The 12236-nt window shown below is 41.9% G+C and overlaps 1 protein-coding gene across 2 annotated transcripts in view; it reads right to left on the bottom strand.

The window, feature by feature from the left end:
* The window catches only part of SLC9A2 (solute carrier family 9 member A2), a 90994-nt gene extending 79690 nt beyond the window's left edge, over positions 1 to 11304 (bottom strand). The window contains exons 1-2 of one of the 2 annotated variants that reach the window (XM_063695674.1): positions 11197 to 11304; positions 10501 to 10717 (exon numbers count right to left, since the gene is read on the bottom strand). In XM_063695674.1, coding sequence (XP_063551744.1) covers positions 10501 to 10663 — 163 coding nt within the window. In that variant the 5' untranslated portion in view covers positions 10664 to 10717; positions 11197 to 11304. Of the gene's footprint in view, positions 1 to 10500 lie in introns of both variants that reach the window. The other variant, XM_004031535.5, reaches the window with a different exon arrangement.
* Positions 11305 to 12236: the final 932 nt, after the last annotated feature.

Here is a 12236-nt window from a genome sequence, read left to right as displayed (position 1 = left end):
AAGCACAGATTAGAAATGCACTGAGAGTAAAATATGGTAAGCTGGAAAAAAAGATAAGATAAAATCACCAAGAAATACCACAGCAGTGAAGAGACGAAAAACGTGAAACAGCTGTTAAGAAGCATGGAAGTATAACAAGTTCTGAGCAAGAAAAATAAAGTAAATCTATACTTAGACACGTTAAAAAAATAGCAGAATATCAAAAACAATTTTAAAAACTTAAATAAAACCAGAGACACAACTCAAATTAATATCAAAAGTCAGTGTAACAACATAATTCTACTTACCAACAAAAGAGGACAAAAAGTATTGAAGTAATATATTCTGAGTGATAAATAACACCAAACCCTACACTCAGTTATATTATCATTTAATAGTATAATAAAAATAAAGATGTTTCCATACAAGACTAAAGCCTTCCCTGAAGTATCCACTAAAGAATATACATCAGTAAAAACAAAAACAAACAAAAAAGAATCCGGAAGGCAGAAAGAGATAAAAAGTAACAATGAAGAAAAACTGGAAAATATGTTTACAGATCTATGTAACTACTTCTTATACAAAGTAAAAGCTAATTTGGAGGAAGTTAAATACAGTCCCCATATGAATTATGACAAAATATTATAATTCTGAAGCACGCAGAATTTTTTTAAGTTCAAGTATTAGGAAGAAGATAATAAAAATAGCAAATACTTTCATGTTCTAGGAACTTATCTGATACCATTATGTTCCATGAAATTATTGTAACACTTTACATGTATTAGCTAATTTACTTTACACAACAGCCTATGACATTGCTACATTTATTGTCCCCACTTTACCACTAGGACTACTGAGCCCTGTGAGTTTAAGTTATATACTCAAAATCACACAACCACAAAATATGTAGGAAAATGTATCTGAGATGTGAGCCATGGTAGTCTGGTTGACTCCTGTTAAATCAGATAATCACATTAAACTGTATAGTAACCTTAAAAAGAATAGCAATAGAATATATAATTATGTATAAAAAACAAATAAGAAAGAGAAATCAACCAAGCCAAAATATGGCAAGAAAGAAAGATTAGGATATCAAGTGAAAGCATGGTAAACAGAGAGCAAAATAAGTCAAAATATATCGTTATTCACAATAAGTGTAATTACATTTCTCTTTTTAAGCTACGGTGTTTTAAAATGTGAAATTAGAGATGCAAAATCCAGATCTATGTGGTTTAATGAGGCCTAGCCAAATGAAAATAACATAACTCATTTGATAGTATAGGTATAAAAATATACATCTGGAAAATGTAGATATAGAAAACAGATATGGAAAAAAAGTGCATGTGCAAAATCAAGTTTTCTTTTAAATGGTAATAGTTTTATATGAAAAAACACACTTTGAGCCACAAGTACTGGAAATAAGGAAGTTAAAAACTTAATAATTAAAGGAAGAACTCACTCTGGAGACGTAACAATATTGAATGAGTATGTAATAACATAGCATCAAAACAAAGCAAAAATTGAAACAATTACAAATGGTAATTGACATCACAATTTTAGAAGTGATTTTAATGTACCCCAGGAACTGATAAAGTAACCAAAAAAACTGGTAATGCTACTGAAGATTTTAACACCGTAATTAGAAATTTGACCTAGTCTCTGTGTGTCTGCATATGTATACATCTAAGTATATAAAATCCTGTACACAATAAATAGAGAATACACATTGTTTTTTCAAGCATAAATGGAAAATATAGTTTTAAAATGTCCATAAAATAAGCCATAAAGGATATCACAATCAACACTAAAAATCAGCATTATACCTATCTAGCCAAAATGCATTAAATGTCAATAAAATAAAAAACAACTGGGCATGGTGGTGCATGCCTATAGTTACAGCCACTTGGGAGGCTTAGGCAGGAGAATCATTTGAGCTAAGGAGTTTGAGAGCGGCCAGGGCAACATAGTGAGAACCTATCTCTAAAACTGACAATGACAATAAAAACCCCAAATCTCCATAAGTTTATTAACTGAGAAGTAAAATTCTAACTAATTATTGAGTCAGAATAAAATATCACAAGGGGGTTTAAAAATACTGAGAGCTGAGTGACAGTGGAAACCCCGCATATCAAAACTATGCAATACAACTAAAGTAGGAAAAAGGGGGTATATTTCTAGCCTTAAATACATATATTGCCGTTCTTCCAAAATTTACCCATTTGGATCATGAGAATTCATCTTTAAGAAGAGTTTCATTGAATAATCCTATTTTAGTTCATGAAGCATTCCTTTGGCTCCGTGAAGATCAAACTGATTTTGTGGACTCTGAGCATCCTGAGATGAGATCCATCAAAAGCAGTCATCATTCCAGTTTTATCATTGGTATGTTGTGTTAAGAAATCCTTTCAGAACACCCATGGTTTCCTACTTAACAGCAGTAAAGATATCATGCAATTTATTCAGAAACTGATATGTCATTTGCATAATTTCCCTTAAATCTTTTGTCTTTACCATTCTCTTTATTGTTATTATTTGTATTAAAGATGAATTTACATAAACTTTGAGTATTATGAATACGTTTAGTTTGTGACAGAGTCTTAAGTGTACAGTATATCATAGATTTGAATTTAATGAAAACAAGCAAATACCCATATTTGGGATAAATTGATTAGGGGAATTGGGTTATTAGGAGTTTCAATAAGTAAGCTACTGAAGTAATTTTGTTCATTTTAATAAGACTGATATCACTTTAGCATAAGTGCATGTCAATTTTGGAGCTCAGGGATTCATAAAAATACCAGCAGAGAAACTATCGAAAATAATATTAATTATGTTTTTAAATATTGGTGTTTCTTACTCTTGTAAGGCGGGAATTAACAATATTAATAGAACATAAGTAAACCAAACAATTAATGGGTTAAGTTTTCAATTCAAGCATTAATTAAATAAATAAACCCAAAGAAAGCTGAAGTAAGTAAATCATAAATGTAAGAGCAGAAGCAGATAACTTAGAAGCTAACCAAAAGCTATTTCTTTGATAAAGTATCAAATAGACAAACTCCTGCATACCTGATCAAGGTGAAAAAAAGAAAAACATAACAATATTAGAAACAGAAAGGAGAACATAAATGCATATAAAGTGGAGATCTTTTAAATCATAAAATAACTTCCAATAAATTTTTTAAAACTCAAAATAATAATTTTATAAAAAATGCAAATTACCAAAATTGACCCCAGAAGACACAGATAAACCAAATAAAACTATAAACATTAAAGCCATGGACTCACTGGTTAAAATCTATCCATATACCAAAACCAACAATTCACTTGCTTTTACAGGTGAGTTTTTATATCACCCAAGGAACAGTTTGTTTTTTTTGTTTCTAAGAGAGCAGGTCTCCATCTGTCTTTGCCCACTCCCACTGGAGTGCAGTGGCATCATTGCAGATCACTGTAACTTTGAACTCCTGAGCACAACTGATCCTCCTGACTAGCTCCTGAGTCACTGGGACTAAAGGCACAGGCCACCAAACCTGGCTTTTTGTTGTTGTTGTTGTTGTTGTTAATGTTTTGAAGAGATTGGGCCTCACTATGTTGCCCAGGCTGGTCTCAAACTTCTGGCCTCAAGTGATCCTCCCACCTCAGCCCCACAAAGTGCTGACATCACAGTTGTGAGCTACAATACCCAGCCAGAACAAATGGTTTTATGCAAATAGTTCATTGTATACTTCTTAGGGATTCAATCTAGGTGAAATAATTCTGTAAGAAATAAAGCTGAGTGTTGTTATCATTGTTAAAGTGGATATAATGTAACATTTTCATTTGGTGATAAAAATATCTATTATTTCTCTGATGGCCAGTGATGATGAGCATTTTTTCATGTGTCTGTTGTCTGCATAAATGTCTTCTTTTGAGAAGTGTCTGTTCATATCCTTCACCCACTTGTTGATGGGGTTGTTTGTTTTTTTCTTGTAAATTTGTTTGAGTTCATTGTAGATTCTGGATATTAGGCCTTTGTCAGATGAGTAGATTGCAAAAATTTTCTCCCACTCTGTAGGTTGCCTGTTCACTCTGATGGTAGTTTCTTTTGCTCTACAGAAGCTCTTTAGCTTAATTAGATCCCATTTGTCAATTTTGGCTTTTGTTGCCATTGCTTTCGGTGTTTTAGACATGAAGTCCTTGCCCATGCCTATGTCCTGAATGGTATTGCTTAGGTTTTCTTCTAGGGTTTTTATGGTTTTAGGTCTAACATTTAAGTCTTTAATCCAACTTGAATTAATTTTTGTATAAGGTGTAAGGAAGGGATCCCGCTTCAGCTTTCTACATATGGCTAGCCAGTTTTCCCAGCACCGTTTGTTAAATAGGGAATCCTTTCCCCATTTCTTGTTTTTGTCAGGTTTGTCAAAGATCAGATAGTTGTAGATGTGTGGTATTATTTCTGAGGGCTCTGTTCTGCTCCATTGGTCTATATGTCTGTTTTGGTACCAGTACCATGCTGTTTTGGTTACTGTAGCCTTGCAGTATAGTTTGAAGTCAGGTAGCGTGATGCCTCCAGCTTTGTTCCTTTGGTTTAGGATTGACTTGGCAATGTGGGCTCTTTTTTGGTTGCATATGAACTTTAAAGTAGCCATCAGAGAAATGCAAATCAAAACCACAATGAGCTATCATCTCACACCAGTTAGAATGACGATCATTAAAAAGTCAGGAAACAACAGGTGCTGGAGAGGATGTGAAGAAATAGGAACACTTTTACACTGTTGGTGGGACTGTGAACTAGTTCAACCATTGTGGAAGACAGTGTGGCAATTCCTCAGGTATCTAGAACTAGAAATACCATTTGACCCAGCCATCCCATTACTGGGTATATACCCAAAGGAATATAAATCATGCTGCTATAAAGATACATGCACATGTATGTTTATTGCAGCACTACTCACAATAGCAAAGACTTGGAACCAACCCAAATGTCCAACAATGATAGACTGGATTAAGAAAATGTGGCACATATACACCATGGAATACTATGCAGCCATAAAAAATGATGAGTTCATGTCCTTTGTAGGGACATGGGTGAAGCTGGAAACCATCATTCTCAGCAAACTATCACAAGAACAAAAAACCAAACACCTCATGTTCTCACTCATAGGTGGGAATTGAACAATGAGAACACTTGGAAACAGGAAGGGGAACATCACACACCGGGCCCTGTTGTGGGGTGGGGGGAGGGGGGAGGGATAGCATTAGGAGATATACCTAATGTAAATGATGAGTTAATGGGTGCAGCACACAACATGGCACATGTATACATATGTAACAAACCTGCACGTTGTGCACATGTACCCTAGAACTTAAGTATAATTTTAAAAAATTAAAAAAATCTATTATTTTAAAGGGTACAAAAACACTTCAGAGGTAAAGTGTAGTGGCGAAATTCTAGAAGACACCCAAATTGGTTTTTAGCGAGAAGATGAGAAAGCTGTTGAAGTCATCCTTCAGACAGAGAACAGAAAATGTGTGAGCAGCCCACTGGGAGAAGATGGAGGCTTTGAGAAGGAAAGGAATCAGTGCTCTTCTTTTAACTTTATGAGGAACCAATACCTGCCACCAGAAACTCCTGAATTTAGAAGTGTATTCAAAGTGAGATGTGGTTCAGATAGCAGGTGAAGACCCTGAGCTGCATCCATTGACCAACCAGTTGATGAATATGCCTCAGGAAAACCAGAGGACAAAGAAAAACAGACTAAGTGCAAGGATAAGTTTTTTTCAGAGATCAAAGTCTCTGTAATTCAGACAGATATGAAACTCTTAGGTTTCTTATTTCAATTTCAGGATAGCCTGGATCCCAGGGGAGACGTCTTCATGAGGCAAACTGCTTTCTATCTTTCCCCTTAAAATTATAAGAATACAATTTATTTAATTTCATGACAGCAGGATGGAGGGAGGTGGAAAATTCTGCATCTTACTCCAACTTAGGGGCAGAGAAAATCAAAAGAGCAGAGTGACCAGTGACACTTGAAAGGAGACGGAAATAGGCCAGCCTCACAAGACCTCAAGATATGGGAAGGTATGTTAGGGGAACCCCAGGACAAAGAAGGAGGCTCTGTTACTTTACACAGCAAGGTACTCAGTGCCTTGTCCTTAAACCTTGAAAAGAAATACAGTCCATGTCCAAGTTCACCCAAATTAGCAAAAACCCCAGTAGGCCACTTCACAGGCAAAGAAATCAGAGGAGGCAATCTTAAAACACATCAGAAAATTTTATCTCAATTCTTTGGCTACCCATTATTCCAGGTTGTAGAACCCCATCTCTCTATACAAGATTTATCAAGCAACGTGTGTACTTATAACTATAAAAATAATCAACGGTTGCTCAAAATATAAATATTCAAAGTGAAAGAATAATGTGAATTCACATGTGCAAGGACCTAAGTAAGAAACAAATGAGGAAACATTTCTTGCCAAAACTTTTAAAGCTTTTCCGAGGTGTACTAAATTTGCTGTGCTTTAAAAAAATATTTTGACCTACTTCATAAGCACATACTCATCATCAGTATCATCATTGTTTTGGTAAATGTTATAATTACAAAACTACTTTTTCTGGACCAAGTAATTAGGATGTTGATTTTCCCTGATAATCAAGTGTAACAATTAAGAGCTAAGCTGAATCATTCAATGCTTTGCCAAAAATGGATTTTCTCACTTCTGATTGTAATATTTCTAAGATTATATTAGCTGATAAAATATAATGTAATATATATTATATTAGAAAACTATTCTGAATTCACCATCAGGCATTATTTAAACCCCCTACAAATGTTATTCGGATCCTCCACTTTGGACAGCCTGTTAATTTAACCATGTTTAGATTAATCACTAGCAATGTTTCTCCATGTTCTCTGAGGCAGGTAAGGTCAGGTACACTATACAAATGGCACAAAAGTGCCCCAAATAGAAACCACGGCATTTTGCAGGGGTTAGCATTTGCATTATCCCACAGTATCATATCCACCTGCACAGCTCAATTCCTCTTCATTCCCAAATACGAGCAACTTAAGTCATATAAGCCACCATGAAACAGCTTTTTCAGAACAAAAGTTGAAAGAGAAATGACTAGATGACTGTTTAATGGGGTACGAAAGTGTCCCACAGCACCAGGACCGTCCTGCTTAAAACCAAACAGAAAGTTCAGGACCCTGGGAGCAAGAGGAGGGGTGGTGATTTCTGGGCATTTCCTGGCTGCTGTAGGAACACAGGGGAAGCTGCAGGACGAGGCTGGGCTCTATGCAGACGAATCTGGAGAAAATACCCCAGGCACCAGCATTTTGGACTCTAAAACTCCACTTTCTGTCCTGAGAAATATACCCTTCACTCTACCCATGGCAGTCTCCATTTGGCTGTTCAGACCACTCTCTGCATGGAAATTATCATCTCTGTGACACTCAGATGCAGAAAGGAAAGATAAAGTAGTAGCCAGAGACGTTCCAAATTTGGGGGAGGACAGGAGGTGCAATATGTGATGATTTCCATAGCCAAGCACAATGCAGGGGAAGGCCGAAACTGGCAACTAGAACAGAGGGGGCCCAGGGAATATAAACATATCTGGGCTAAAAAGATGCTAGTGGAGAGACAAATACACCTGTTATGCAAGCAAGCATGAATGCCTTTAACAAAATACCACATAATGAAAGTGAGATGGTCCAATAAAATGAATGGAACAGGACAGCAAGAGAGTAAGTGCAGGAAGGCAGCCCACAGAATAAGAACACTTGTAGAAGGCTGAGGCCAAAACGGAAGTAAAGAGAGACAGGAGGCAGCCCAGGACAGTCAACAGTGGAAAAGGTTCTGTAGTGCTAGAAACTGTAAAGTTAACTACTACTACTCTGACTACACCACTGTCCTCACTGCTACTAATGATGATAGTATGGATGGAGTGATAGAGTGCTTACAGTGTGCCCAGCTTTATTCTAAAGATGTTACACATTCATTCTCATTTAATCCTCCCAAAAGAACAAGCCTTCTGGAAACGCACAAAGATGAGAAATGAGACAGACCTGGCTGGAATTCTAGCTCACCACCCACCACCAAGTTAATCTCCCCATTTCTTCATTTTCTCCTATATGAAACCAGGAAATCAACACCTACCCGGCATGGTGACTGTAAAAATTAGAGATAATGCCCTTAAGTGCCTCCTAGCGGCTGTTATTATTGTAATTAATCTGATTAAAACAATCAGGAATGATGAACAAAGGAGAGAGTTGGAATAGAAATGGCAACAGAGAAGCAGTAATGGAAACAGGCACAGAAGCAGCCCTCCAGTGATGGAGCCTTGAGGCTCAGAGAGAGTGACAGGGAACAGGTCATTCATTTTGGCTCGCCACTTTGTGTGCTTCTGGGTGCAAATTCACTCAGAGTTTCCACCTCAACTAGTGGGAGTATTAATACCGCCACTCCCTACAGGGCAGGCTTGTGGCATCTGAGTTTATTATTAGAGGCAATTTACAAACGTGCATATCTGGTTGATAGATGGGGAAGCCCATCTCCCTTACACCATTTCTCAGTGGAATTAAGACACTCAACTAGCAGCACCACGTCAAAGCCAGTCAATTACAGACTTCAGAGTCGTTAAATAATATGTGTCTCTCTTAGTCACCACTAATAGACTCTAATTAATCTTATCTGGCATGAAGATTTGCTTCCGGTTTACCTACCACAACTTCCACCCTCCTGTAAACCATCCCTTCTACCTGCTTTGCACTCCTCTCCCAATCTATGTCTTTGTTCAGTCCTCTCTGGAATGTTGCTCCCTTTTCTCTCTAACTGACCAGATCCTAGTCATCCTGGAAAATCCAGTTTAAATGTTTGCTCTGTGTGAGGAAGTGTTCTCTGCTTCCCTGCAATGGCATACTATCTTTTCTGAGTTTGTCACCCTACTCAGCACTGTCCTGGGCAATAATCACACAGCGTGTACACGTCTCTCCACTCATCAGTAAGCTCCCTGAGGATGGCAGACAATGCGTCTTTTCATTCTTTATGGAAATCTGCCTCATCTCACAGGGTAAAGACGTAAAACACATATAATGCATACATTCTTTGGACCTAACAACTTAATCGAATCATTATAACAATAGTTAATATTTCAGGATTTTTATAAAGTCTTTAAAATATAAAGTAAAAATAATATAAAGCACCATGCTCATAACATGAAAGTTTCTGAGGCGTGGGTAAAGAAGATGAGAAAATATATTCTGAGGTTTCTGCTTTCAAAATGAGAGTTAAAGGTAGTGTGAAAGTGGGTAATTTTTTTTTTCCTGAGACAAGGTATCTCTCTGTGGCCCAGGCTGGAGTGCAGTGGTGCCATTCATGGCTCACTGCAACTGCAACCTCCTGAGTTTAAGCGATCCTCCTCCCTCAGGCTCCCGCCTCAGCCTCCAAGTAACTGGGAATACATATGTGCACCACAACACCAGGCTACCTAATTAATTAATTGATTGATTGATTAATTTTTGAGACAGAGTCTTGCTTTGTTGCCCAGGCTGGAGTGCAGTGGCAATCTCGGTTCAATGCAACCTCCGCCTCCTGGGTTCAAGCAATTCTCTCCCTCAGCCTCCCAAGTAGCTGGGATTACAGGCGCCCACCACCACGCCCGGCTAATTTTTTTGTATTTTTAGTAGAGACGAGGTTTCACCATGTTGACCAGTGATCCTCGTGATCCACCTGCCTCAGCCTCCCAAAGTGCTGGGATTACAGGCGTGAGTCACCTCGCCCGGCCAATTTTTTATTTTTGTATTGTTTGGTCTTGCTATGTTGCCCATGATGATCTTGAACTCCTGGCCTCAAGGGATCCTCACGTCTGGGCCTCCCAGTGTGCTGGGATTACAGGCTGGGCCATTGTCCTGGGCCCAGAGTTAATTATTTTTAAATATGCATCTCACCTCACTGGCCTCAGCCACCCCTGAAGCAAAAGCTTCCTGGAGAGTGACAGCCTCAACCCAATAGAGGGAGGGGAAAGGGCGTTCCTATTGCAGCTGCAAGCACTCACTTGTCCCTGGTCCCCTTCCATGCACCTCATTAGTCAGGCGCACAGCAGGGTCTGTGTCACTGCCAAGGCGCCTCTCTCCTGTAGCATCCAGGGTTTTAACCACATTATGAATAGCTCCGGGGTTCGTCTGCACCTCTCTCCCTGCAGGTGAGACTGGTACACTTCAATAAACAGATCTCACTCAACTTAAGCAGAGAGCTGACAAACTTGGCGTTCCGTGCGGCAGAAGTAAGCAGCAATCGCTAAGTTTGTAGAACTTACACTTGGGGCCATTTCAAGGCCAATGTTCACTTAAGAACCAAAACGCGAAACTGCTCTTCCAGGGGTCCTTTTCAACCAAAAGAAGCTGCTCCATCTGTCGCCCCTGCCCTGATTCAAGATGAGGCGGTCACTATCTAGAGGTCAGCTGGCTGACCGGGTCACCCTCCAGGTGTCCCCCCGAGATCGCCCCCTCCCATTCCCCACGAGTCCAGTTCGCTCACCAATCTTGGCTAGGGAGGCCAGCAGGATCCAAAGGGTGATCTCGAAGGGGATCTGCACGTGGGGGTAATCCAGCGTAAACACAGGCAGCCGGCTCTCCTCGAACAGCGTCGTTCCGGGAGCCACCACGCTCGCAGGGCTAGGCGGGCTGGAACTGGTGCCCATGGCCCTCGGCGCGTTCAGCAAGGTCTCCGCCAGGGCGCCCACGGGCCCCGCCACCTGCAGGAGCAGCAGCAACAGCATCGGAGGCGGTGGCGCCCGCAGGCTCCTCCAGTTGCCCAGTGGTTCCATGGGTGCCGCCGGTTGCCGCCAAGGGGACCGGCGGTTGGCCCTCCGAGCGCTCAACGCATCGCGCCCGGGCTGCGCAGCCCGCTCCGCCCTGCCCCGTGCAGGGCAGGGCAGCGAGAGCCACCCGCCGCTGCTGCGGGACCAGGTCTCTGCAACCAGAGGGCTAGGTCCTCGCTGCAAGCAGGCGCACTGCCTGGCGAGGCACGTGCAGGGCGACGAGAGGCCGCTGCGCGGACCCTCAGCAGCCCTCAGCCGCCCTCCGCCGCCGGCCGCCTGCCCATGCCGGTGCGCTGCTCTCCAGCCGCAGCTGCAGGCCCTGCCCAGGGCGGCCCGCGGGCGGGGGCGGGGCGGGAGCGGCGCCCAAGCCGCGGGGCAGGAGGACAAGGGGACCTGGCCGGCACACCGCGCACCTGCCCGAGCCCGCGGGGAACGCGGGGCCCCAGTGACCGCGGGGGCGATGGCTGCCCTCCCTTCGCGCAGGCACCGCGCGCCAAGACCCGCCACCCCCAGAGCCGGCGAACTGTGGGTGGAATCGCCGCAACGGGCGCATGGTGGCCGGAGCTGTCTCCGCCCCGGAGGCAGCGTCGGACGTCCATCCAGTGAAGGAACCAGCGCGACCCACGAGTCGCGCCCTTCCCTCCTCCCCCGCCCCCGCAGGCTCCTGCAAGGGGACACCCCGGTGCGCTGGGCGCGCGGGGAGGCGCCACAGGCTCGCGGTCCGGAGGAGAAGCCCGGGCCGGTGGAGGAGGAGTGCTGTCACCCCAGCCCGGTGCTGCGGAGGCCAAGACAAGGCATGGGGTTCTCTGGACGTACAGAAAGTTTAGGAAAGCCAAATTTTGTTTCCTTTCCGAGAGTTATCAACTCGCGCACAAGGTGCTCTGCACAGGGAAACTCCCTGCGCGGAACTCAGTGTTCCCACGCCCCCACGGAATCGGAATCCTGTTCTCTCCTCTGCCACATTGTGCTGCTTTCACCCATTTGCTACACTGTCGCTGCCACTTTTCTTCTCCCTCCCCCAGCTCACGTAAAAAAACCAAAACATCTTTCTCCGCTTTTAGGCTTAGAGGTGTACATGTCCAAGAGCATAAGAAATATAATTATTTCATGGAAAACCAGTGATTTGCCTCGCTCAGATTGACTTGCTCCGCTAATTACAGGACAGGCTGTGGTCAGGAAAAGAAAGGAAGCGTGATTCTTCTTCTGGATCTAAAAGGGCTTTCTCATGCAGAGCCAACCTTTGCTGTCCTTCAGAGCGCCTCCTTCACTGGTTGCGATCTCACTGTTTGAGCATCTTTATCGCCAGAAACCGAAATGAGCACAAAGGGGACTAGTTGCCATTCAATTAACTGAAAGTTTTCCCTTTGATATTTATGAAATAAAGTCCTTCTCTTTTCTTAATCTTTGATGTGTCAAAACACGTGGCTTCTACTATTAAACAAACACCAGGCAG

This window comes from Gorilla gorilla, chromosome 12, assembly GCF_029281585.2.
Source record: "Gorilla gorilla gorilla isolate KB3781 chromosome 12, NHGRI_mGorGor1-v2.1_pri, whole genome shotgun sequence".
In the NCBI taxonomy this organism is placed as follows: domain Eukaryota; kingdom Metazoa; phylum Chordata; class Mammalia; order Primates; family Hominidae; genus Gorilla; species Gorilla gorilla.
The sequence above is the reverse complement of the archived record's forward strand: the minus strand, read 5'-3'. Positions and strand labels throughout refer to the sequence as shown.